Here is a 27,302-nt window from a genome sequence, read left to right on the forward strand (position 1 = left end):
GGGTCTTGGTAGATTTGCAGTGGTCTGATACTCCTTCCATTTCAATATGATTGCTTGCACAGTGCTCCTTGAGATGTTTAAAGCTTGGGAAATCTTTTTGTATCCAAATCCGGCTTTAAACTTCTCCACAACAGTATCTCGGACCTGCCTGGTGTGTTCCTTGGTCTTCATGATGCTCTCTGCACTTTAAACAGAACCCTGAGACTATCACAGAGCAGGTGCATTTATACGGAGACTTGATTACACACAGGTGGATTCTATTTATCATCATCAGTCATTTAGGACAACATTTGATCATTCAGAGATCCTCACTGAACTTCTGGAGTGAGTTTGCTGCACTGAAAGTAAAGGGGCCGAATAATATTGCACGCCCCACTTTTCAGGTTTTTATTTGTTAAAAAAGTATAAAATATCCAATAAATTTCATTCCACTTCACAGTTGTGTCCCACTTGTTGATTCTTGACAAAAAATTACAATTTTAATATCTTTATGTTTGAAGCCTGAAATGTGGTGAAAGGTTGAAAAGTTCAAGGGGGCCGAATACTTTCACAAGGCACTGTATTTTAAATATGTTTGGAAAGTGTGAATGAACTTAAACTCGTATAAATACACCTTTGGGGTCAGAGCCTCTGAAAGATTTCCGAGGGTCACAAGATGATTAAAGGAATAAGAAAGGATGGATGTCTTTTATTTTTGCTCCTTTTCTTATGAGAGACCAAACAATTCTATTTCTACATGCCCATAAAAATAATTTAAATACCTATTTTGCATAATTATGAGTCAGCAAACATTTTTCTGATAAATCCACTCCTAAAACCTTCATGCAGACAAACGTGTACATCATGTGTATGAACACTTCATCAACCACATGTGTTTATAGTGGCTACAATGTATATATTGAAAACAGTCAGTCGCTGCATGGGGGTTTTTTTGCGGCCAAATTACCTTTTCTGTCTTTCTCTATCACTGCTCTTTAGGAAAGTGATGTCAGCCCCTAATTTATTGCGAGTGGGAACAGCTGAGAACATCTTTGTGGAATGTCAAGACTGCACTGGAGAAGACCTCAACGTCAATATCAGCGTGATGAACTATCCGACCAAATACAAAACGCTGGCATCCACACTTGTCACACTCAACAGTGCAAATAACTTCCAGCAGATCGGACAAATAATGGTAAATAAAATTTTCTTGATATTCAGCTTTACTCACCTCATAAAGACATCTATAATCCGGAAATGCTCATCATATGCTCCGCTCCTCTGCTCGTGTCTCTTCATACTGGTTTCAGATCCCCTCTGCAGACTTCAGTAAGGATCCCAGAATAAAGCAATATGTTTATCTGCAAGCTCAGTTCCCCGGTCAGCTGCTGGAGAAAGTAGTCTTGGTGTCCTTCCAGTCTGGATACATCTTCATCCAGACCGACAAGACCCTCTACACACCTAACAGCTACGGTGACTCCAGTGCTACCTTATTCCTTATTCAAATGTCTGAATGAACTCTACTTTTGACCAGTAAATTGTCGAAACTTTCAAAATAAATACTTCCTAGGTTAGTCATGAGCAGCAAAGTGAATTTTCTCCATGTATCAGTCTCTTACAGGATGTTTGCGGTGACGCCCCAGATGGAGCCTGTGGAGAGAGATGAGGATGATGGTTATGCTGCTATTATCACCATTGAGTTTGTGGTATTGTGTTTTATTTTTGATACGCTCAATATTGAAAAGTAATATGAAATGATCAGCTTGAACTGGGAGAACAAAGCCTCTTGAGGAGATGTCCCAAATGCTAAGTATGAAATAATTTAATTGCACATTAGCAAAAATAATGAAGACACATCCACAGCACGTCTGTAGTTTGCATCCACTGTATAAATATATGTGCGCCTACCAGGCTGTGGATGAAAGACTTTTACAAAATGTTGGGTTTGCAGAACTGACTGACAAACTGTAAATACTAACTGTAAATGACTATTGAATGTTGTTTACTTTTAGGCCCCTGATGGCATCATTTTACCATATTATCCAGTTTCTCTGAAATTAGGCATCCACTCTGGACGATACAAACTCCCTGAAATTGTTAGGTGAGTATTTTTTTAAAAAACAATCTTTTTGTATTTATTTAGTCAGGAATCTATCCTGTAGCATTGAAGAAGTGAATTCATTTGAAAACAATATCCTAAATAATTTAAATTTAATAATATTAATTAATCTTAAACAATACAAACATGTTTTTGAAATAATGAATCTTGAACAACTAGTGATGGTCTGGACCTATGAGACTGATAACTATCCGTAAAATTTTCACCTTCCTCTTTTTAACATGTTTGGATTTTTTTTAAAAAAGCTTGTGGCTGAGCTTTTGAACCCCTTCGCTTTTAACTGGATGATGATTAGCAATGCAGGAATTTCAGGAAAAATTTGAATCTCATAAACAATTTTTTTGATGTGTAAACGAGTAAAACAAGATCACAATTAGCTATAGCCTTTGTGTAAATTAACAACTGATAAGTTTCATTTAATTACATGCGTCATGTCATTTGTTGGCAGACAGTCATGTTTTAATGCAATCACAAAATTTACTGCTGCCCTACAACATCTATTATCCCTTGTGTGTCCCAAAGTGATAAGGTTTTCTTTTAATGATCCCATATGCTGCCTTTTGTGCACATAAAATGTCTTAAAACCTACAAAATCCAAAGTCCACGTCTCTGTTATAGAAAAAAACCTGCCTGTTATTTGCCTGAAATGGCTCATTTACAGTCCAGGCTTCTCTTGTGTTACTTATTTATGTCACTATGTAACACATTGGCATCAGTTCTGACTAGCAGCTGATTCGGCATGCCCTCAAACAACAAAAAAGGGCAGCTTACTTGCAGTCTACCATTATTTCCTCACTGCAGCCACTACTGCTTGGTTTGCAGCAAAGGTCAGCTGACCAATCAGAGCAGAGGGGGCTTTTCAGTAGGGGCAGGAGCAAAAAATGTGGCATTTTAATCAGTGGGTGAGAAGAGCTGCTGCTGCCAAGAGATAATATAAGAAAAAAATATACTTTTTAAACTAATAAATTGTGTGAACTTATTCGAGTGGACACCAAATTGCTTTAAATTGTACAGCGATATTGCTTGTACCTATATGAATCTAGTCTGTTTGTAGAATCTGAAGCCTGACTTCCATGTTGTTTTCACTCTTTAAATAATGCAAATATTGAACTTTTTTTTACTTTTATGTAATTTTATGTTTCTCTGTGCAGTACTGGAGTGTGGAAGGTAGTGGCGAAGTTCTACGGCAACCCACAGCAGAGCTTTTCTGCACATTTTGAGGTCAAAGAATGTGGTAAGTTACCCATTATCTTCACTGTGTATTTAAACCGGTGCAATATTTACTTTTTCATTTAATGGGACATTTGCCTTTGACACCGTGAACCATCAAATCCTCCTCTCCACACTCTCTGAGCTCGGCATCTCAGGTTCTGTCCTGTTGTGGTTCAAGTCCTACCTCACAGGCAGATCCTTCAGAGTGTCATGGCGAGGGGATGTGTCAAGGTCACATAGCCTATCAACAAGGGTCCCTCAGGGCTCAGTGCTTGGTCCCTTACTCTTCTCTCTGTACACCACCTCACTTGGTGCAGTGATCCGCTCCCATGGCTTCTCCTACCACTGTTATGCTGACGACACTCAGCTTTTCCTCTCTTTTCCACCTGACGACACAACAGTTTCAGCTCGGATATCAGCATGTCTGGCTGATATCTCCACGTGGATGAAGGAACGGCACCTTCAGCTAAATCTGTCTAAGACTGAACTCATGGTCTTTCCAGCTTGTCCATCTGTTCAGCCTCAGATCAGTGTCCAACTTCACTCGAGCCTACTTGTGCCCACAAACTCAGCCAGAAACCTGGGTGTCATGCTTGATGACCAGCTGACCTTTAAGGTTCATGTGGCCTCAGTTTCTCGATCTTGTCGTTATGCTCTCTACAACATCAGGAAGATCAGACCCTTCCTGACCCAACAGGCCACACAACTTCTGGTTCAGGCTCTTGTGATGTCACGCATTGACTACTGCAACTCTCTTCTGGCAGGTCTCCCTGCATGTACAGTCAAACCTCTACAGATGATCCAGAATGCAGCAGCACGTCTGGTCTTCAACCAGCCCAAAAGAGCTCATGTCACTCCCCTGTAGGGCTGTCCCAAACGACGCGTCGACGCGTCGTCTGAGCACGATACATCATCAAAAGCGGAAGTGAGTGTGCAATGCACCAGAAATTCCCTTCTGACCGGAGCGCGGAACACGGATGAACGTCGGCGCGGCATCGTGCATGTATTATGTATGCACGCTGCAGCGCGGACGTCCGCGTTTAGATACAGCTGTATAGTAAACGCTGACATCCATGTTTACGATAGAACGCGGACATCCGCGCTGCAGCGTGCATACATAATACATGCACGATGCTGCGCCGACGTTCATCCGTGTTCCGCGCTCCTGTCGGAAGGGAATTTCTGGTGCATTGCGCGCTCACTTCTGCTTTTGATGAAGTATCGTGCTCAGACGACTCGTCGACACGTCGTTTGGGACAGCACTACTCCCCTGTTCATCTCCCTTCACTGACTTCCAGTTGCAGCCAGAATCAAATTCAAAACTCTCCTCCTGGCTTACAAAACATTTACAAGAACGGCCCCAGCCTACCTGGATTCCCTGATCCAGGTCTACTCCCCTTCACGCCCACTTTGCTCTGCATGTGAGAGACACCTGGTGCTTCCAGCCCAGCGCGGCTCGATATCTCTAGCCAGACTCTTCTCCTCTGTTGTTCCCAAATGGTGGAACAAACTCCCAAACTCTGTGTGTTCTGCTGAGTCCGTTTCTACTTTTAAGAGACAATTGAAGACTTAATTGTTCAGAGAACACCTAGGCACTTAATCCGACTCCACCTCAGGGGTAGAATAAGTGAAGTGGTCCAAAACCCAGCACTTATTTAGCACTGACAAAGTTTAAAAAAAAAGGGGAGGGGGGGTTGGCACTTCTTCTGCAACTTCATGGCAACATCTTTGACCAATCGCACTTGAAGCACTTTTTGCACTTACTAAAGGCTTTTCCTTATGTCTGAATTCTTGCTTGTGTTGTACGTTGCTTTGGACAAAAGCGTCTGCGAAATGAAATTGTAGAATTGTACTTGTGAATTAATCATTTAATTCCACAGTGCTTCCCAGCTTTGAGGTCAAACTGGAACCTAAGAGCTCCTTCTTCTACGTGGACAGCCAAGCGCTCACTGTTGACATCAAAGCTGAGTATGTTAAGGTTTTTTTTGTGGATTTGATGACTCTGTGATTTAGTCTGTGTGGCATTTGTTGTTGTTGTTACATTCTGACCTATTCTAATTGTCCTGTTTGCTTCATTGTGGGGCTAAAACACATCTTTCTCTTGTGGTTGTAGGTATCTGTTGGGTGAGCCAGTGCATGGGACGGCCTACGTGGTGTTTGGTGTTATGTCTGAAGGAGAGAAGAAGGGATTTCCAGACTCTGTTCAGAGAGTGCCAGTAAGGAAACGTTTCCACTAAACCAAGGATTTTCAGATATCACTGTGCTGATGTAAGAACTAAAGTGCCTCCAGGTTCTCCCTAACTGTAACACTAAGTTATGCTGCATCTCTTTATCACGTTGCCGTTAGATCACAAGTGGTGAAGGATCGGTCACACTGACGAGGGAGCACATCACAAGCACTTTCAGAAACATCCTGGAACTTGTGGGGAAGCCCATATTCGTATCTGTCAGTGTGCTGACTGAGAGCGGTAAGAGAGAGACACTGTGTTTTTGAGCACATGTGAATCCTGTTCTGCTAATGTGTGTTTGTGTTTCTGCATCCTGTCGCAGGTAGTGAAATGGTAGAGGCAGAGCTGAAAGGAATCCAGATTGTCACATCACCCTACACCATCCACTTCATAAGAACGCCCAAATATTTCAAACCTGGACTGTCCTTCGATGTTGGGGTAAAGTACTAATTTAGATTTATAAGGCAACTATAGTTCTGTTGTACTAAAAAAAGAGAAATAACCTAATAGCATTAGTTGCCCTTAAGATGTGTTCTTAGAAGCTGTCTGAGTTTTTTTTCTTCTTTGGCAGGTTGAAGTGACAAATCCTGATGGCTCTCCGGCAGCAGGTGTTCCAGTTGTGGTCAGTCCTGGTGAATGGCAGGGCAAAACCACAGCCAATGGCATGGCAAAGCTTACCGTAAACGCAGCAGCTTCAGATTCAAGACTGGAAATCATTGTAAGTCTTTTTTTTAAGTTTAAATTTACATTCATCCACATTTAGCTTAATTTAGCTGATGTTTGGTTTTAATTCTTGCACATTTACTGTACAGTATTAATGCCTCATTCTAGTGCATTTGTTGTGGGTTTTTTTTGAGCTATAAGCAGAGGTGGGTAGAGTATCCAAAAATTGTCCGCAACTAAGAGTAACGTTACTTCAAAAATAATATCACTCAAGTAGAAGTAAAAAGTAGTCATGCAAAAAATCACTCAAGTAAGAGTAAAAAAGTATTTGGTGAAAACACAACTAGGGCTAGCCCGAATAATGGTTTCTGGTCTCCGAATATTCGGACCCTATTAAAGACGAATATCTGAATATTCGTTCCGCCCCGTAACGTCTTGAAATATTTCACTTTACATGTAGTGGAAAATGGTAAACTCTGGCACAATGTAGCAATTTTTTGAGATTATTGCAGCATGTTCAAGTAAAATCATTTTCATGTGTTAATTCTTTCTTCATTTGAATGTTTGTGTATGCTCACGTGTTTGTGTGCTTTCAATTCCAGGCAAAAACCAACGATCCTATGGTTTCAGCTAACAGACAAGCAGTAGCCAACATTACAGCTCAGTCATATCACACCACAAGCAATAATTACATTCACATAGGTAAGGAATATGTGCTAGGTGATGTGTGGTGGGAGCAGTGGTAAAGTAAAGTGGATCTTCTCCTTTTTAGTGCTCACTGCAACATTAAATTTTTGCAGGGCTGCATTCTGCTGAGCTGCAATTAGGAGACTACATGAAAATGAGCCTCCACCTCAACAGGCAGTCAAATCACGCCACTGACATCACCTACCTGGTGAGAGATGTTTTGTTCTTGTGCCTGTGTGCACATTTGTGGCTGTTTTTGTTGTAGTCCATAGCGTATGCTCGTATCTATGTGTGATAACGCTGTAAATCTGTGTCCCCAGATCCAGAGCAGAGGTCGGCTGGTGAAAGCTGGGCGTTACAGGACGAGAGGCCAAACGGTGATTTCCCTGACTCTTCCCATCACCAAAGAAATGCTCCCGTCGTTCCGCGTTGTCGCCTACTACCATCCAAGTGACAATGAAGTGGTGTCAGACTCTGTTTGGGTGGATGTGAAAGACTCCTGCTTGGGCTCGGTGAGAGAAACAACATCCATGTAGCAGAGCATGGAAATGTCATTCAGATCTTCTTTTTAAATTCTGCATGGCCCACTGCCGCCCTCCTCTTCACGTTTAGCTGAAGCTGGAACCAGCCAGAGCTGCTCTGTCCTATGAGCCTCGCAGGAGATTCATTCTCAAAATCACAGGAGACCCAGGGGCCACAGTGGGACTGGTGGCAGTGGACAAAGGCGTCTACATGCTAAACAACAAGCACCGTCTCACCCAGAAAAAGGCAATTTGTTTCATCTTTATCTTATATGAAATGGAATATTGCACATATGTTCACATTTGGATAGTTCTGTAGCATAGATTTGGGTCATTCCATCTGAGTTCACCTATTTTAAAGAAAAAAGTCTGTGTATGACCATCGCATTTGTCAGAATTTTTTTCTGTGCATCTGTCTGTTATTAAATAAAATGTGAAACATCAGGGATCATCGGGTAACATTTGTTTTTGAGTTAAAAAATCTTAGTTTGCATTGTTTTCTTCACGCCAATCTGTGGAGCAATGCTTGAAATGCAATAACATGAGAAATAACGTACCTTTGAGTCCTGAAATTATGTAGGCTCATTGATATGTACATATGATCTTCAATGGTATAAACTTCTTTGATAGACCAATACAAACCAGTGATACAATGGTGCAAATTTGGTTAAAAATGTCACCAATAATGAAACTTTCATTTTTCACTCTAAGAGGCTGATTTTTTTTCCCCCTGTCATTGGCACCAATAGGAGCTTAAAAAATAAGAGTACAGTGCCAGTCAGAGGCGTAGCTGATGAGAAAAAAATATTAGTTATGTTTCTTGCATTTATGGCCAATATTTGAGCATATATTGAGCAGGTATGGCAGGTGAAACCACTTCAAAGAGGTCCCAACTGGAAGAGTTACTGTATGTAGTGTTCTCACTGGGCTAAAAGAAAAATCATGACTAGGTAGCTAACTGGAGTCACTCATTTTACCTGTGGTCAACTAAATCAATATTCACTCCACAAAAGATCTGTCAAATTAAAGATGATCGGGTGTGAGTCATTTGGTGAATCGAGGCAGAATGACAGTAATTGTGTTTGTCATCATGTAGCTGCAGCAGAAAAACTGCATAAAAACATCTTTCTTGTGCTATGTCAAAATTGTCACTGAATTTGCAGATTTGTCTTTATCTCTAAGCCTTGCCTGTTTGGGTTTTACTCTCCAGGTGTGGGACATAGTGGAGCAGTACGACACCGGCTGCACATCAGGTGGAGGGAAGGACGGTATGAGTGTTTTCTTTGATGCTGGGCTGCTGTTTGAGTCCAACACTGCTTCTGGGACATCTTACAGACAAGGTGAAAATACTTCACTCTATATATATATAGCCCCACTCTTTACCCTACCTACAATATCATAGTTTAATTCTGGGGCAAGCAAATGATAGTGACTCCTTCAGCAAATACTACCCAGAACAGACCCTTCTTAAGATTTGATTGTTGTAGTCATGAAATCCAACCAATTAAGAGAAGTGAGTATTGATGTTTTCTAATGCATTACCTACAGTACATTACATACCAAAGTGTGTTTCTCCTACTGTCTGACAGTTACTCTTTGTTGTTCAGTTTGGTAATCTAAGCTTTTAATTGCTGCTGCTAAATTCCATTATAATATGTTTTGGGTTGGCTTAAATATGTTACCATGCAAAGGCAAAATGATCTGTGTGAGACTAGCAATAAATGAGATGATATAATAATGACATAACTTTGAAGCATTTCCATGTTGGCTTCAACAGCAAATTATGGTGATTGGATTGCCATATGAGCTGATGAGTCTTTTTTTAGCCTCTTTAAAACTTGCTCAGAAAGGTTGTGCGTCAGAAAGCCGACAGCTTTAGTTGCAAGACAAGTGGCTGAAGATGCAACCAGAGGCTTGTAGACAGCTATCAGAAGAGCTTTGTTGTGAAAATGGCTAATGGGATGTTGAACCAAATATTAACATTACTGTATGTATATTTTTGACCCATCAGATTTTGTGGTATTTCCAGAACCTGTGTAGAAAATGTGTGAAAGAACCAAAATGCATGAGTGTTTAAACGCTTCCATCATAGAAAACTGGGCGCTACAGGAATCACTGGAAACTTAAGAGGTCTTTACAAGCATATGCAAACCTTTGATCACAACTGTATGTCGTGTTTGAAAAGCCCAACAAGTAAGGCGTAAAATGCAATTATGTATTGCTTTTTTTCCTATTTAATTCTGCAGTCAAGTCTAGATGTAACTGGTTCAGATCTGTTAAAGATCTCATCTGTTTTGCTTTTCCAGAGTTGAAATGTCCGGCCCCTGCCAGGCGAAGACGAGCTGCTGCTGTAATGGATGTCACAACCAGTTTATGTAAGAATCACATCTCCACTAAAAAAAACAAACACATTCATTCATTTTTTTTCTTTTTCAGATTTAGTTTTTTTTTCAGGCTCTATATATTAGAGGAACTCTGTTCTTTGTACTTCTGACTGGACTAAAAGATTCATTTCCATGTCTAAAACGCACTATTTTAAATGTTTCTTTTTGTCTTATCCACCACCTGTTTTCTTTCCAGTGAGTCAATATAAAGATGATCTAGAGCGTGACTGTTGTTTGGATGGCCTGAGAGACACCTCTGGTTCATACACCTGTGAGAGGCGCAGTGAGTACATCTTGGAAGGCGCATCTTGCGTCAACGCCTTCCTGAACTGCTGCAAGACGATGGAAAATGAGCGAGCTGAAAGGAAGGAGGGCAATCTTCAACTGGCTCACAGAGGGAGACGGAAAAAAAGAGGTCTGAAATGGTTTCTCATGGTTTCACCAGCTGCTGTGAAACAATCAGAATGTTAACATTTCAAAAAATCTTTAGATGAGGAGGAGGATGACAGTTACTTGTACAGCGATGAGATTATTTCTCGCACACACTTCCCTGAAAGTTGGCTGTGGGCAGATATCGTGCTGCCTCCTTGTCGTCAAGCCAACTGGTGAGTCAGCTGAAACCTGTGCACCCACAAAGAAAACAATACACTCATAATTTCACTTGTCAACCCATTAGCATCTACCACTTCCCCTAATTGTTTCAGCGAGCACACATCAGTTGTGAAAAATGTTCCTCTGCAAGACTCCATCACGACCTGGCAGTTCATTGGCATCAGTCTGTCAAAAACTCACGGTGAGGATTCAGCAACTAAAATCTGTCTTTAACTTTAGTTAAGCCTCACATTTCATGAACTTTTTTTCTCATTTTCATCATGTGTTTTTTTCTTTTTCTCTTCTTGAAGGAATATGTGTTGGCGATCCATTAGAGGTAATTGTTCGGAAGAAATTCTTCATTGAGCTCCTGCTGCCTTATTCTGCTGTCAGTGGAGAGCAGCTGGAAATTAAGGCAATCCTCCACAACTACAGCCCAGATAACATCACTGTAAGGAAAAAAAAATCACTGAGAGGGAAAAGAGAACAAATATAGCACATTGTAACATTTGCATTGCACCTTTGCATTCTCAAGATCAAACTTTATGCATCATTCTTGGATAATCAAGTGAATCTGATGATTATTATCCTGTTTTCATGATTAATGGTACATTGTTATCTAAGACAGGAATCAGACCCGTATTCTCGAGACAAAGAGTATCTGAAATTGCCCAAAGTGAAAGCACTTATTTGTAAATGCTCACAATAATCAATACATTTCATCAGCATCTGATTCACCTCATTCATTCATTCATCCATCCATCAATCCATTATCTCTCTCTCTATAGATATCATGGTAGAGACTGCGATTTGGTAGAGTTGGAGTTTCTACCAGTAAAGATTGGGATTGGAGTCTCTACCAGTAGAGATTGCGATCACAATCTCTACTGGTAGAAACTCCAATCCTACCAGTAGAGATTTGTCAGGGCTAAGGTTAGACTTTTAAGGTTAGGGTCAGGGTGGGGGTCAGATTTAAAGTTCCATCTCTACTGGTAGAGACTCCAATCGCAAACTCTACTGGTAGAGACTCCAATCGCAACCTCTACTGGTAGAGATTACAATCGCAATCTCTACTGGTAGAGACTCCAATCGCAATCTCTACTGGTAGAAACTCCAATTCTACAAAATCGCAGTCTCTACCCTGACATATATACATCCGCTTAATCCTCATTAGGGTCGTGGGTTGGGTGGCTGGAGTCTATCCCAGCTGACTTAGGATGAAGGTAGGGAACACCCTGGACAGGTCACCAGTCCATCACAGGGCTACATATACAGACAAACAATCGTGTTCACATTCACACCTACGGACAATTTAGAATCCCCAATTAATCTCAGCATATTTTTGGACTGTGGGAGGAAGCCGGAGTACCTGAAGAAAACCCACGCATGCACAGGGAGAACATGTAGGCTCCATGGCGACATATCCTTTTTTTTTTTTTTTTTTTTGGCAACATATCCCAGAAAGGCAGAGACGCAAACCATGCATCTTCTAGCTTCAAGGCGAAAGTGCTGACTACCACACCCCTATGCTGCCCCTCTTCATTCATGTTCTTCACATATCTTCATCTTTGCTCTGTTTCTAAGGTGCGTGTTTATCTGATCGAGGAGGAGAATGTGTGCAGTGCAGCCTCCAAACATGGGAAATATCGTCAGGAAGTTGCTGTCGGACCTCAAACTACACGGTCTGTACCCTTCGTCATTATTCCCATGAAGGATGGAGAACGCGGCATCCAGGTCAAGGCAGCGGTGAATAATTCATACCTCAGTGATGGAATCAGGAAGATGCTGCGGGTTGTGGTAAGAGAGACGGACTATTTGATACTTTTTAATGCCCCAGATTGTGTTGTTTATCTACCATATGTCCTCTGGAACACAACTGAGGAGGCTGATGTCATTTGTCAGTCAATTTTATGGTTAATGTTTGTTGAGGTTTCGGCACAAAAAAGACTTTGTGAGACTTGAGTAATAAATCTGGGTCAAACTGAGGATTTCGCTCGGGTAAGAAAAATTTTGCAGTTTCGATAAAAAGACCAGAATTTTAAAGTTTTGGGAGTTTCGTAGCCTTGGTGTAATTGTTGTGATTCATGCGTGATTTGCAGGAATAAAACTCAGAAGCAGCTGGGGTCATGCTTTCTACCAAACAACATCAGCCTGTTAGAGATAAGAAACAAACAGTGATCTCCTGTGTTAAAGTCAGTATTAGGCTTATTTAATGCACCAATGAGCCAAAACATTGTTCCCACACACAAATGAATGTTGATTAGCTCATACCAACATGTGAAGGCACAGGACATATTACTAGTAAAATGAACAATTGGTTCTCTAAGCTGATGTTTTAATGCTGGAGAAAGTGGCGGATGCAAAGACCTGAGCAACATACAGATTGCTACGTGGGTCCGAGCAAATCTTGCAGGTTTGAGTCTGATTAGCTGCAGTGAGGGTGTCACTACTTATAGGATGGTACAGCTTCATGTCGGATACTAAAAGACTTCATCAGTCTTATGGAGTCAGCAGGTTGTAGGTATTTTGGACAGGATCAACAGTATATCAGGGAGTGGTGGTCATGCTGTTTTGGCTCATATATTGTTTCATCTTAGTCAGAAGTACCTGTAAATAAGAGAAACAGTCCAAGATGGATTAATCATTTTGACAGCAAAGCCATTTTTTTTAAAATTTTATTACAAACTAATACATTTGGATTACTTCAAACTTTTGTGATTTCTAATGTTTGTCTTGTTATTTTTCCAGCCTGCAGGCGTACTGGTTAAATCTCCTCAGATCGTTGTTCTAGATCCCACTAATAAAGGCAATGGTGAGTCTAACTAACTATACAGATATTTAGTAATATTATGTTTTTACCACTTACTGACTGATTCCCCTACTTGAACCCCGTCTTTTGCTTCAGATGGTAAACAAGTAGAAATTCTGAATAGTGGAATTCCCAAAAGTGATTTGGTTCCAAACACGCCTGCTAGCACACAAATCTCTTTGACAGGTGAGATATTTTGTTGTATTTGTGACAATTGTGTGATACATTAGCTTCCACACTGACGTAAATAGTTTTTTGGGGACCTTTGTAAGTTCTTCCCATTGACTTCATGTGTGTGCATGCAGGCAGAAAAGAAGTTGGTACACTGGTGGAGAACGTCATTAGTGGGAGATCAATGGGTTCTCTGATCTACCAACCCTCCGGACCAGGAGAGGCGAACATGATCCACATGACTCTGCCTGTCATTGCAACGTTGTATTTGGACAAAACCAACCAGTGGGAAACTGTAGGCTTTCAGAAGCGTGATGAAGCCCTCCGATACATAAAAACTGGTAGGTATAAGACATAAGCACACACTATAATAAATTACTGTAAAAACTACAGCCAAATTCTAACAGTATTGTTCTGTTTATTCAAAATATAATTAAATAATGGCCAAAAACAAGAATGACATGGACATTTTTCTTTTTCCAATTTATATAAGTGAGATTACTTTTACTTGATTACTAAAATGTATTTGTTAGACAGAAATTTGTCAAATATTGCTGCCTTTGGTTATAGTTTGGATTCAGTAAAAATGTAACTTTCCTCAGTCTTTATCCTTTGTTGTTTTAGTGTGCAGTTCTCACTTCTGGATCATAATGACTGAAGATACATTATTTATTGCAAATGCCTACAATTATGGGTTTCGATATTCTATTTGGGTCATTTCATGTGAAAACGCACAACTTCCAGAAAAGTGGTTGCTGCACCATTGACAATTTTCTCAGCGTTTTATGTGCTGAAAGATAGTTACAATAGAACTTTCCATGCAAAATTATAGGTCTCTATCTCTACTAGTTCCAAAGTTATGACCTCTTCAAATTTCTGGAATTTGGACCTAAACCCACCCCCTAAATCCTCGCCTAGGATTTTGCACTATTGAACTGCTTATTTCTCAGCCTCTAGACATTGTTGATGGCTGAAATTTGGCAGACAAGCTCACAGCAACCATCTGACATCACATGTAGCCTCACAGCCTCCTAGCTACTCTCTACAGACTACAGGAACCTTCTAAAAATGCTAAAAATTAAGAAAAACAGACTCGCGAGTAGGTTTTAGGGGTCTAAAATTACTAGAAATGTTATAAATGTTGGCCCAAGGACCGCTCTGTCCTATTCTAAACAAAATTGTATGACAACTTGCAAAGTTGGAGACTTCTGGGGGTATCGTATAGAAAGATATGAGCTGGGTATGTACCCCACAAAAAGTGACCAATTTTGCTGAGGCCGGAAGGCGATGTGGCACAGATGCTACAGATCTATAAATTTGTATAAAATATCTTCCATCATGGTACTACAAGCCTACAAAATCCCGATTTGGCTTATTTCCTCCTTCATGGTCAACCATACACTTGAAGTGAACCCCTATAACCTGCTTGCGAACACCAAAAAAGTCACTGAAAAACTTTTTTTTTAATCTTGTCCAGGCTACTTGCGTGAGTTGGCCTACCGTAAGACGGACGGCTCTTTTGCTCTCTGGCCTAGCCGTGCAAGTACCACCTGGTGAGCAGGCCAGACATTACAGAATTCAAACAGCCTACTTTACTTCCAGCTGTGCATGTGTTTGTTTTTTAGGTGCAAATTAGTGAAGCTAAACTGCTGTCTTTTCTCCTTTGTTCTGTTAGGCTGACAGCCTACGTTGTCAAAGTGTTTTCTATTGCCTACACTGTGGTGCCAGTGCACAGTCAAGTCATCTGCGACGCTGTCAACTATCTGATTCTCAACACACAGCAGCCTGACGGCATGTTCAGAGAAGTGGGGAGAATAATCCATGTGGAGATGATTGTGAGTACCCTGATTTCACTTCTTCTTCGTGACTTATTTAGAGAAAACATGATTTGCCTTAGACATTAATCATTTTTACTTGGTCAACAATATTTAGACATAGGCATGATTATTACATTACTATCTTTTCACCAATAAATGAGTCAAAAAAAGCTGTATACATACTAGCATGAGACATCAATACTCAAATGCACGTATTGTGTTAAAATTTGGTGTTGATAAAAGTCTATTTTACAGTTGGACAGAATATAGTTAGTCCCTTTGGAACTGACAATGCAAGATTGTGTGTGTAACAAGATGGTTTATAATGTGTGCGTTACCATTAAAAGAAGTTTTTGATGTCCATGTGGTACAGCATAGAACTGATCTGCCTCAATGGATGTCTTGATTCTTACTTGAAGGAAGTTAATTGCAGCAACTGCAAACCACTGAAAGTCATCTTATTCAAGTAGACCATATTTGTTAACCATATTCTGTTGACAGAGGTGACGATTTTGAGACTGACATATTTGTGTATTTGTCCATGTGTAGGGTGACGTGGCCGGTTCAGATTCAGACGCCTCCATGACGGCCTTCTGTCTCATCGCCATGCAGGAGTCACGCACAATATGTGGCCGCACAGTTAATGTGAGTTAATCACCTCTATACAGTGTTTTCTGTTCTTCTCTCACCTTTTATTTATTTCTTCATTTGTTCAAATGTAATTGTACAGCGTTGCAGAGCTGGTTTGTCTTTACAGGGTGTGGCATATGTTCTGCAACAAACTGTTTTGACCATAACATGGGAAGTTCACATTACATAGAGACACGTTTTCCATGTTTAGGAAAGTTGAATTGTCTGAAATGCAAAATGCTTTATTTGAAAAGTGGATCCCACTGAGATCTTCTCTTCTTTTCCTTTCGGCTTTTCCCTTCAAGGGTCGCCACAGCGAATCAATTGCCTCCATCTAACCCTGTCTTCTGCATCCTCTTCTCTCACACTAACTACCTTCATGTCCTCTTTAACCACATCCATAAACCTCCTCTTTGGTCTTCCTCTAGGCGTCCTGCCTGGCAGTGGGAAACTCAGCGTCCTTCTACCAATATATTCACTCTCTCTCCTCTGGACATGTCCGAACCATCTCAGTCTGGCCTCTCTGACTTTATCTCCAAAGCCTCTAACATGTGCTGTCCCTCTGATGTACTCATTCCTGATCCTATCCATCCTGGTCACTCCCAAAGAGAACCTCAGCATTTTCAGTTCTGCTACCTCCAGCTCTGCCTCTTGTCTTTCCCTCAGGGACACTGTTTCCAGACCAAACAACATGGCTGGTCTCACCACAGTTTTGTAAACCTTTCCTTTCATTTTAGCTGAAACTCTTCTATCACACATCACACCTGACACTTTTCTCCAGCCGTTCCATCCTGCCTGTACATGCTTCTTCACCTCTTTTCCACACTCTCCATTGCTCTGGACTGTTGACCCCGAGTACTTAAAATCCTCCACCTTCTTGATCTCTTCTCCCTGTAACCTCACTCTTCCACTTGGGTCCCTCTCATTCACACACAGATACTCCGTCTTGCTGCGGCTAACCTTCATTCCTCTCCTTTCCAGGGCAAACCTCCACGCCTCTAGCTTCTCCTCCACCTGCTCCCTGCTCTCAGTACAGATCACGTCATCTGCAAACATCATAGTCCATGGAGACTCCTGTCTAACCTCGTCTGTCATCCTGTCCATCACCATAGCAAACAAGAAGGGGCTCAGAGCTGATCCCTGGTGTAGTCCCACCTCCATCTTGAACTCCTCTGTCACACCTACAGCACACCTCACCACTGTCTTACAGTCCTCATACATGTCCTGCACCACTCTAACATACTTCTCTGCCACTCCAGACTTCCTCATACAAAACCACAGTTCCTCTCTGGGCACCCTGTCATAAGCTTTCTCCAGATCTACAAAGACTCAATGCAGCTCCTTCTGACCTTCTCTGTACTTCTCTATCAACATCCTCAAAGCAAATATTGCATCTGTTGCTGTCATAGAGAAGAAAGGAAACCAGGAAGTATTCAAAATTCTAAAGTTTGAAATAGAGAATTTGCACAAGAAATGACTCTGATCAGTTAATTGATTATCATAGTGGCTGGTGATGATTGCTGTTTTGACCACAACATGACTACTCTGCTCTCCAGTCTTAACTCTAATTACTGAGGCCTGTGAGACACAGAAGAGGAACACTGCAGTATTCAAGAGCAGAAATGGATTTTACAGCTTTTCACGTTCACACTAAGACCTCCCGGTGACTGTCGGTCCTCCCATCACTAGTCGTCATTCTTCATTTCTTTCTCACTTTTCTTTGTGTCCAGAGTTTGCCAAGCAGCATAGACAAAGCAGTGGGCTACCTGGAGGGGCGACTGCCGCACCTCACCAACCCTTACGCTGTTGCCATGACGTCTTATGCTCTGGCCAATGAGAACAAACTGAACCGGGATATCCTGAATAGGTTTATTTCCCCAGGTCTCTACACACAGAAATATCCCCAGCACATAATACTACACGTTCACCAGTCACTCCAATATAAATATTTGCTGCTGGTCCTACTGATACTTTGATCAGGTCACTTTTATGGGAAGATTTTAGGTCACTGCCATACAAAAGCATAATATCCATTGAGGCAACAACAAACAAACTGAAGTGCAAAAATGCTTAAGATATATTTCAGGTAATTTTATGTTGTTTTTAGCCTAGTTTTTAAATTTGTTTTTCTTGAACAATTTACAATTGACATATTTTCATTGTTTTGTTAAATTACAGATGAGACCTACAACAAAACATTGTTAAAAAAAGGTCCAAACTGCAAATAATATTGACAAAAAAGTGATTACTAGTTTGTTTACAATTTCTGACCATAAATTTACCAATGTGAATAATCTTTTTTTTTTTTTTTTTTACAAACATTGTACATTACTTCAGATAATAAGGATATTCTAAGGACTGAATTATTTATAATTGAAAGTGTTTTAAATTGTAATTTTACAGATTTTCCTTGTTTTTTTTAAATAACAGAAAATATATGGTAAAGTCTTAATTTACATGTTGACTGTGAAAACAAGATTGTAAATAACATCCATATCAAAAGTCTATACTTTTACAAATTTCAGAACTTCTTCAAAAAAAATTTGGCTGTAAAATCAAAGTTTATTTTTACAGATATTTACTGACATTTAAAAGAAAAAAATGTACAGCTATTAAAGATTCCAAAATACCCAATAATAACTTTAACTTTTGTTATACTAATTTCCCTATTTGTTCAATGATAGATATTTCAAATCTCATAAAAATATGTTCATTTACATGACAGGTCAAAACTGTAAAAAGATCTGTATTTTTCATGAATGGCAATTTGTTCTTTTGTGACATTTGACCAGAATTATATTTAACGCATTTAAATCATCTAGGAAATATAATTTTGCCATTATTTTCAATAAATAATAATATAAATAAATAATTTAAAAAGTAGTAAATAAATACAAATTTTGTAACTGTTACTTTACAAATTCATCAAAAATGTGTGTATCACTGTTTTTTAATTTAGAGATATTTGGAATTATTTATACAATTTTCTCAATTTTGAGTGTTACAGAACCCTTACTGCCAGATTTTCACCACATCCTCCTTGTTTTTCTTTTTTTATTCACCATGTCTGACAATGTTAGATTTCAACTGTTGAGTTGCTCACACTCTGTGCACATATTGTGCATTCACATAAATCATTGATTAGCCATTCTTATATCTTCATGTGGCAGCTAAAAACCAAACTTCTGATTTTTTTTTTTTCACTGTCAAGCATAGATGTTAGTATTTGCTGACTGCCTACATCATTCATATAGATTTGTAATTGTTTTTGCAAAATTGAAGCAGAACTATGAAATTAAGCTTATTTTAGATATTGCAGCTTAATATAAGGATATTTGTTTTCCAGAGCTAAACCACTGGCCTTCACCTAGGGGACATGTTTACACACTGGAGGCCACAGCTTACGGTCTTCTGGCTCTGGTCAAGGCCAGGGTGAGTATGCTCCACTGAGATGTGTGTTGTACAACCAGAGAGCCATCATCCATTCAACCATTCATTCAAGGTTTGGAAATAAAAGTCAGCAGCATGCCATTTTCCAGAACACTTGGCACCATGGAAGGAAAATCCAAATTTAACCATTCAAAACGTAGTTTGTTCGTGCCATATCATTATTGTGTATGGGATTGATTACAACAGCCTGCACAGGAAAAACATGAACCAAAGCACAGGTGTAAATAACAGCAGACATGATGTTTTTTGATGTTGTGGGACTGTGCCATAATGAGAAACTGATTTATACATTTTAAGGCAAGCTTTGGGAACTGACAGGGTTATCAACATAACCATAACAAAACCAGCAATTTATGCATTTTTTTTTAATGTTCCAACACATGTTTCAATGCTTTTCTTGGTGTCCATTAAAGGCATTTGAATATGCTAGACCTGTTGTGAGATGGTTCAGCCTGCAGAATAAGGTGGGAGGAGGCTACGGATCAACGCAGGTAACAACTTTCTATCCATGCATATTGTTTTTTGTCAGATTTGCACTTTTTTAAAATTCATCTAAGCTCATGCTAACCTTCATCTTCTTTATTTTTTTCTCTCTCCAGGCCACTATAATGGTGTATCAGGCTGTAGCAGAGTACTGGTCTGCTGATAAAGAAGCAGAGTATGATCTCAACGTGGACGTCTTTCTGCCTGGCAGGTCACATCCTGACAAGTTCAACTTCAACGCTAACAATCACTACGCTACAAGAACATCTACAGTGAGAACACACTGCCTTATTCACAACACACTGTCTGTATGCTCTGCTGATCCATGTCTGTGTCTGCACACGTTTGGCAGTTTTACGGCATAAACCAGGATGTGAACGTGACCGCCTCAGGAACAGGAGAAGCAACGGTGACAGTAAGTCATCCGTTTTGTGTTCATTTGAATCCCACATGAGGTCAAAGGCATTTTTTTTTCAATGTTATGTGAACAATATCATTAAAGTAACTAAAAGACACTTTAATTTCTCTGACAGATGGTGTCACAGTATTATATTTGGGCGACAGAAAAGGAGAGTGACTGTGAGAAGTTTAACATGTCAGTAGAGCTCATTCCAGGTAATTTGGTGGCTTCTGTCTTTGTCGACTTATTTGTCATCATTTCAGCAGTTTGTATGCCTTTATATTGTCATTTTATTTGCTTTCTCTACAATGTTCGACTACAAAATGACACAAAATGTACTATATTTAAAGAATATAAAAATAATCTAAAATATATTCTACCAATATTATACATTTTTTCAAATAATAAGGATATATTAAGGACTGAAAAATGCTAATTTCTTTTAAACTATTCATTTTTTTAACAGATTTTCTCTGCTTTTTTAGATAACAGATAATATGTGGTAAAGTCACAAACAAAAACTTTTAATTTGCATGTTGACTGTTAAAAAACATAAAAAAGAAGAAAGAAACGGGCCAAGACTAAGTAATATCTACATCAAAAACCTTTTCGTGTAGATATTGTTTACAGATAGACATTTGTTCTTTTAAAATGACATTATTTCACCGTATTTAAATCATCTGAAAATATCATTCTTTTACAGATATTTGCAATATTTTATAGAAAAACATTTTTGTAGTCAATTTAATGATTAAAAAATAGTAAATACTTATTTGAACATTTATTTTATTGATAAAACTACTGATATCTAGTAAAATTTAAGAAAAATGACCATATAAATTTCGCTTAAAAAAAAAAAAACAGGCCAAAACTTTATAATAAAAATAACACAGTTTGAAAAATATATTTTTTTAAAAAACTCACATTAAAAATTAAAAATCGATATTTCTATGACAGACAGTTTGTTCTTTTACATTTAACACAAAACTTACACCATCTTTACTCATTCAGATTATCTAAAAATAGAACTTCCTTTTGTGTTTTTCTGTTATGGGAACAAAAAATACTCATGCACATCTAATGCTTCGTTCCTCCAGTGAAAATGGATGAGGATGAGAAGATATACAAGCTGAAAATAGAGGTCTTGTAAGTTGAATGAAAAAGCATTTGAAGCCATCTGAAATGTTTAAGGACTGACTGCATTAAATGGCTTGATCTGTTCTGTGCTCAGGTATATGGACAGAAAGCAAGATGCAGCCATGACCATCTTGGACATCAACTTGCTGACAGGCTTCACTGTTAACACACAAGACCTGAACTCGGTAAGAACTTTTACAGACATTTAGCCTAGCCACGCTAGACAACCCACGGCAACGAATTTAATTCTCTGTCAGAGTGGGTCTAGTTACCCTCCATAAGGCTCGAGGCTGGATTCTCCTAAAACTGGCCAGACCAATCACCATGAAGTGTAGAGTCAGAAGGCGGGCGTAACTAAGTGACGACAGAGGCGTGACGATTCTGACAGAAACAACCGGCGCACAATAAACAGTTATCTTTCGACTCGGCTTTGGCCACAGCCCTTAAAGATTTGAAGCTAAAATTCAACTTGAAAGATAAACAAAGGCTGGCACTGAAGTGTTTCATTGAGAAGAAAGACGTATTTGGACTTATGCCGACGGGATATGGCAAATCCTTAATATACCAGTTGGCTCCGCTGGTTGGGAAGCTAACGGGACTTAGCCACAATCCGCCGGTGCTCTCGGAACTCCGTCAGCCTATTCGTTGCGTTGATTGGTTGTATACCTACCCAATTGCTGCAGAGGGATTTGATAGACAACCTTTTAGCCCGCCTCCCTCCCTGTCGAGCTTCCCTAGACCCTTGTGCCATCAGAAACATGGGTATAGCATGGCTAGGCTTACAGACATTTGGTTTAGAGGAACAAAATGCGCACCAGAAAGTTGTCTGATGATGTGTGTTTGTGTGTAGTTGTCTAGAGGACGAGCCCGCACTATTGCGAAATATGAGATGGACAAAGCTCTGTCAGAAAGAGGCTCACTCATCGTCTACCTGGATAAGGTGAGACACCAGCCTTCATCTGAATCCTTTTTTAATCTGCTTGGTGCTTTATTTATGCATATCTAACATTCATTTCCCCGCAGGTTTCTCGCGTACGGCCAAAGGAGGTCACTTTTAGGATCCACCAGACGCTGAAAGTGGGCGTCTTACAACCAGCAGCCGTGTCTGTCTATGAATACTATGACCGTAAGTGTCAGGAAGAGCCTCGCTGAGCTCCGAGATTTATTCTTTGCTGCCAGTAGATTTGACAGAGTACATAAGCAGGTATTACTGCATTGTATTTTTAAGTATCTGATGTAAAATTTACTTCAATTAGTGCTAAATATATTACAAAAAAAGTCTTGTTCTTGTTGCAGAAGCAAAAACTTGTGTGAAATTCTACCATCTGGAGAGGAGAGCTGGACAGCGGCTGCGACTCTGTAGAGGCGATGAATGCACATGTGCTGAAGGTAAGTATGACTAAGACTATTATTTGATGCAGACTGACAGTTAATCATTTGTCTTAGTAGATTTAGTTTTGCTGTATTTATAGTGTTAGACCTCCCCAAGATTGCCTTTTATTTATGGTAACTGTGGTGATTGTCTGTTGGCTACACATCTAAATAAGTGAATAATGGAAACGTTAAAGACTATATAATGAACTATGAAATAAAGGCAAAAAAGTATGATTAAAAATAATAAGAAAGTGATCAAGCCTATAAAAATTGGTTTAAGAAGTGATTTAAAAGATGTTGATACAGCAGCCTTATCTTCTCAGGCAGGTCGTTCCTAATTGCAGACGTTCTGTCACTCTTAGCAAAAAGTCGATATAAATATTAATATATAACGATGGGTAAACTGTGGGGGAATACATGTAGGAAAATTATTTCTGAAATAGCTATTTGGTTGTACCTATTAAGAGGGAATCGCTCACCAACATACACGCTGGATTGAAACTGACATTGCTGCATTCATGTGTTTCCAGAGAACTGCAGCATGCAGAAGAAGGGTAAAATCAGCAACGATGAGCGCACAGTGAAGGTTTGTGAGAATACCACGATCAGCAAAATCGAGTTTGGTAAGAGACCAGAAGTGAGCTGCATTCCTGTGAAGTGTTTAGGAGATTGTGGATGTCCAAATGTAAGCCAGAGGGCTGAAATCTGCACCGTCTGTCTACAGCATACAAAGTCAGAGTGGAAGATCTAGCAGACCATTTGTACACAGACCGCTACTCAGTGCGGGTTCAGGAAGTCATCAAAGGAGGTGGGTGTTTGTCTCCTTTAAAACTTCACCATTTGTTTCTACTTACAGTGACAAAGCTTTTTGTTTTTATGGGTACTCTGCATGACCTCATTGGGATTTTTAGAGTAAAATCTTGATCATTTTCATGGTTTCCTGCAGGTGTTGATTAAACTTCTAAAATTCAGTTATATTTATTAATGCTTTTTCCCGTCAAATCCTCCATTCTTGCCTTAAAATGGTTCAGATGTACAGCAATGCTACACTGTCCTTTATAATGTGTATTAAGCATCTTTATCACTTACTGCAGCTCAAGCACACCAGCTCCCCACAAATCTGTTCAAACACTGTTGAACTGCTATATTCTGTTGATTCCTCAATATCAGAGGTCTGAATCCATGTTTTTGTCACTGACTGTGTATTTTGCTCTTGACATGTCCTGTAGCATATAAAAAACACACAATGTGAACATGTAAACAGCATAGAAAAACATGTAAACAGCATAGAAAAGCAAATGTTTTTAACTTGTTGGATGATACAGGAACTACACTTACTCACTTCTTAGTGGGTTGACACGACCCAAGGATAAAACCTACAGAGGCTACAGGAATTTACTGGTTCATCTGAGAAATAATCTGGTACATAACCTGAAATAAAATGCTAGTCATTTATACAAATTTTGTACAGGTTGAATAAAACAAGATGTTGATTTATGGAAGGTGGATTTCTGTGGTGTATTGACCACATAGTGTTTGAATGATGTTCTGGGCCCAGAAGCTTTTGTACTACTGTGAACACTGTAGAGTCCAGGTTTGCTGGGTTGCACATGTGCACAGTTGTTGTTATGAAGTGAAGCATGGCAGTAAAAAGCATGGAATGAAGGAATGTGCGTCCGCCTCGCAAATACACTACAGTTTTGAAGGAGATATGAGACTAGTATCAATAACGAATCTGACTCTCAGCAAAAATAAGGATATTTTCCAACAATGTAATCTTGAAATCAACAGGATAATGTGAGAATACACCAGCTCTATGTTAAACCCTAAGCCAGACATTTATTCTTTTCTCTTTTCTTGAAAATTACAGGAAGTTTAGATGCCGCTCCTCTCAATGAACTTCGCATTTTCATCAGTCACCAGCATTGCAGAGAAGCTTTAGGTCTGCAAAAGGGCAAAACCTACCTTGTCATGGGTTCATCCGAAGATATTCACAGCGATGACCAAAGGCAAACGTAAATTTGATCCACCGAATCAGATTCACCTGTCTGATACTCTTGTATATGTCTCACTGTTATGTTCCAGTGTGAAGACTCTTGTCACTTTGCTCTCCACAGGTTCCAGTACGTGCTCGGTGAGAGAACCTGGGTCGAGTACTGGCCGACGACAGCGGAGTGTCAGCTTGATGCACATCGACTTACCTGTCTGGGACTTCAGGAGATAGTCTTTGGATGTCAGTCGTGAAACTCAAGCGATTAAAATGTTCTTTTCATTTTTTTAAAAATTTTGCATCTTTTTACAGCAATGGGAACTGGAGCTAAATGTGACTTTGGAGGATTATGTCTGGAGAAATATCTGCTCAGGTTGTCATCGTGGTGTGGGGAGTCAGGTCTGGAAAGAATTTGACTGGAAAACGAAAATAAGATTTTTCAGAACTCCGTTAAAGACTTTTCTTTCAAAAACCAGTAAAAGTAACACATGTTGGAGAAACTGTGGCTTAGTGGGCTTTCTGGGACTGTCCTGCTATTTGAAATTATTGGAAGAACATTAAGGACATACTGGAAAAACATCTGAAAGTGAACCTCTCTTGGGAGCCTTTAATATTTTTATTGGACATCTTTCCGGACAGTTTCTCTCATGACCAAGAATATCTGCTGCATCTAATGTTAATGACTGCAAGAAAAATGATAACAATATGTTTGCTGAAACCTGAGCCACCGACAATTACACAATGGACACAAAAAACGAGACAAGTTTTCTTGATGGAACAGCTGACAGCACAACTGCAACTAAAAACCCCTGTTTTTGAGAGGAAGTGGGGGCCAATGACAGAATTCCTGTCGTAGGACTCAACCTATGCCTGTATTTTCTTTTTCTTCATTTTGTGTCTGATTTTGTATTTGGTATGATGCCCAGTCTCAGGACAATGTTAATGTTTTTGTTTATGTCATTGCCCTGTTATATGGCAATAAAGTTCTAAAAAAAATTTTTTGCATCTTTTTACGATGCAGGGACATAAAAAAATGTCAACACATTGTTAGAAAGTTTCTTGGCTATGCGTGGTAGTTGGTTCTCGTTCAGTTCTAGACTGACCGTGTTGTTGTTTACTCTGTTAGATGTATAGTTCTAGTTCTCTGTAGTCTTGTTCTCCTGCCTAGGTCAAACCTTAGTGGATTAGTGTCGTCTTCAGTATTTTTTTTGTATAGACTGTGGTTATTGTAACTCCACCAAGTACTCAGTTCTCAGCAGCTTTAAATTCTTGCACAATTTATGCACAAAACCTGAGAAGACACCGGGATCTAATAACTGTTTTTCAAATCCTCCAATGTAATGGGATCTCGTTATAGTTCTTTTTGTCTCTATCTGGATTAAATTGGACAGAATGAAGAGTAATATTCTTAAATAGCTGCTTGTTCACCGATTTGTGAAAATGTTTTTGTAAAAGTAACTTCATTAGTCTTCATCTTTGTTTTGTCCTGAAACCAAATACTATTTTCAACAAGGACAGTAAAGTTTCTCACTTAAACGGGAAATCTAAAATACCTCATTGAAGCACTTTTGACAGAAGAGAACCAAGAAGATCTGCAGCAGGATGCCTGTAATCCTCCTTTCTTGCACTTGAGATGATCCTAAAAGTCAAGTTTGTGCTATAAAATGCAGAAATAAGCAATGGGAGCAACAAATGTGAAATTACAGAATACATAAAAAGAAAAACATTCCTCACATAAAACAGGCTTCATTTTTTTCTTAGAATATTTATTTTTCTTTCTTTTTTATTTACGATGATACAAACACACAGTAAATATGATGCATCCAGAACCACTCTGCAAAATAACAGAAATTCATATTAACCTGCCAACTAAAAAGCACTTAAATAAAAAACAGCTGTAATTGTAGATATCAGCTTATGAGTTTGCTGTGAAAGTTGCAAGAAAAAGTTCCACCCACACACAAAACCGGTGGATAGTAGCCTAGCCATGCTAGATCCCATGTTTCTGACGGCACAAGGGTCGAGGGAAGCCAGGCGTAAACTAACCATGACGTCACCCGTTGGTTTCAACGGCGAGAAAATGAAGCCCGGATTTTGCTACTTCCTGGTCGCCGTTTTGGATTTTTTGGAGCCAGTGACGTAAAAAGCATCATCAAACAGACTGGACCGGAGAGCAACTAGGGGCAGGATTGGCTGAGGACTCTCTTATCCCGCCCACGTTTTGCCGCAGAGGCTTCTGTTGCTGTCTATCAAGTATAGCCACGCCCCCTGGCTCCGCCAACTTTAACGATTTATTCAAAATTCAGTATTGATTTATTTTAAGATCAGCCACCTGATCTCTCATTTTGACCATGAAAACTAACGGGGGGAAAATCCTGAGCTGTAGAACATCAGTCTATCAAATTTTATTTTCTCCAAAAATGAATTGGGGTCTATGGAGAAAAAGCTTTTTGGAGCCAGGCCTAGCGGACGGCGTGATATTGCAAGTTTTTGACACTTCCGGGTTGGCTTCAATTCTGGAGCCAGATGCTACGTCCATTATATGTACAGGCTGTGTCCAAAATCGCATACTAACGTACTACTCATACTAAATGTGACGTCAAAATAAGTATGTAGTGCGTTCACATTGGATAGTATGAATAGATTGAGTACGTGAG

The 27,302-nt window shown here is 39.6% G+C and overlaps 1 protein-coding gene across 4 annotated transcripts in view; it reads left to right on the forward strand.

Annotated features, from left to right (window-relative positions):
* LOC110970860 (complement C3-like) overlaps positions 1 to 26,188 on the forward strand; it is a 28,431-nt gene extending 2,243 nt beyond the window's left edge. The window contains exons 2-43 of one of the 4 annotated variants that reach the window (XM_051943789.1): positions 979 to 1,174; positions 1,290 to 1,452; positions 1,591 to 1,685; positions 1,992 to 2,080; positions 3,250 to 3,332; positions 5,191 to 5,278; positions 5,424 to 5,526; positions 5,658 to 5,778; positions 5,861 to 5,976; positions 6,110 to 6,256; positions 6,804 to 6,903; positions 7,002 to 7,096; positions 7,209 to 7,400; positions 7,501 to 7,656; positions 8,620 to 8,749; positions 9,716 to 9,784; positions 9,990 to 10,208; positions 10,284 to 10,398; positions 10,498 to 10,586; positions 10,696 to 10,835; positions 11,969 to 12,181; positions 13,133 to 13,196; positions 13,290 to 13,379; positions 13,499 to 13,705; positions 14,842 to 14,917; positions 15,040 to 15,199; positions 15,731 to 15,826; positions 17,542 to 17,692; positions 19,158 to 19,243; positions 19,675 to 19,752; positions 19,861 to 20,016; positions 20,097 to 20,159; positions 20,278 to 20,359; positions 21,242 to 21,290; positions 21,376 to 21,466; positions 22,132 to 22,221; positions 22,305 to 22,407; positions 22,578 to 22,670; positions 23,186 to 23,278; positions 23,380 to 23,463; positions 24,526 to 24,670; positions 24,773 to 26,188. In XM_051943789.1, coding sequence (XP_051799749.1) covers positions 979 to 1,174; positions 1,290 to 1,452; positions 1,591 to 1,685; positions 1,992 to 2,080; positions 3,250 to 3,332; positions 5,191 to 5,278; positions 5,424 to 5,526; positions 5,658 to 5,778; positions 5,861 to 5,976; positions 6,110 to 6,256; positions 6,804 to 6,903; positions 7,002 to 7,096; positions 7,209 to 7,400; positions 7,501 to 7,656; positions 8,620 to 8,749; positions 9,716 to 9,784; positions 9,990 to 10,208; positions 10,284 to 10,398; positions 10,498 to 10,586; positions 10,696 to 10,835; positions 11,969 to 12,181; positions 13,133 to 13,196; positions 13,290 to 13,379; positions 13,499 to 13,705; positions 14,842 to 14,917; positions 15,040 to 15,199; positions 15,731 to 15,826; positions 17,542 to 17,692; positions 19,158 to 19,243; positions 19,675 to 19,752; positions 19,861 to 20,016; positions 20,097 to 20,159; positions 20,278 to 20,359; positions 21,242 to 21,290; positions 21,376 to 21,466; positions 22,132 to 22,221; positions 22,305 to 22,407; positions 22,578 to 22,670; positions 23,186 to 23,278; positions 23,380 to 23,463; positions 24,526 to 24,670; positions 24,773 to 24,899 — 4,903 coding nt within the window. In that variant the 3' untranslated portion in view covers positions 24,900 to 26,188. Of the gene's footprint in view, positions 1 to 978; positions 1,175 to 1,289; positions 1,453 to 1,590; positions 1,686 to 1,991; positions 2,081 to 3,249; positions 3,333 to 5,190; positions 5,279 to 5,423; positions 5,527 to 5,657; positions 5,779 to 5,860; positions 5,977 to 6,109; positions 6,257 to 6,803; positions 6,904 to 7,001; positions 7,097 to 7,208; positions 7,401 to 7,500; positions 7,657 to 8,619; positions 8,750 to 9,715; positions 9,785 to 9,989; positions 10,209 to 10,283; positions 10,399 to 10,497; positions 10,587 to 10,695; positions 10,836 to 11,968; positions 12,182 to 13,132; positions 13,197 to 13,289; positions 13,380 to 13,498; positions 13,706 to 14,841; positions 14,918 to 15,039; positions 15,200 to 15,730; positions 15,827 to 17,541; positions 17,693 to 19,157; positions 19,244 to 19,674; positions 19,753 to 19,860; positions 20,017 to 20,096; positions 20,160 to 20,277; positions 20,360 to 21,241; positions 21,291 to 21,375; positions 21,467 to 22,131; positions 22,222 to 22,304; positions 22,486 to 22,577; positions 22,671 to 23,185; positions 23,279 to 23,379; positions 23,464 to 24,525; positions 24,671 to 24,772 lie in introns of those variants that run through there. The other 3 variants (XR_007939684.1, XR_007939685.1, XR_007939686.1) reach the window with 3 other exon arrangements.
* The last annotated feature ends 1,114 nt before the right edge of the window (positions 26,189 to 27,302 follow it).

This window comes from Acanthochromis polyacanthus, chromosome 23 (genome assembly GCF_021347895.1).
Source record: "Acanthochromis polyacanthus isolate Apoly-LR-REF ecotype Palm Island chromosome 23, KAUST_Apoly_ChrSc, whole genome shotgun sequence".
Lineage (NCBI taxonomy): Eukaryota > Metazoa > Chordata > Actinopteri > Pomacentridae > Acanthochromis > Acanthochromis polyacanthus.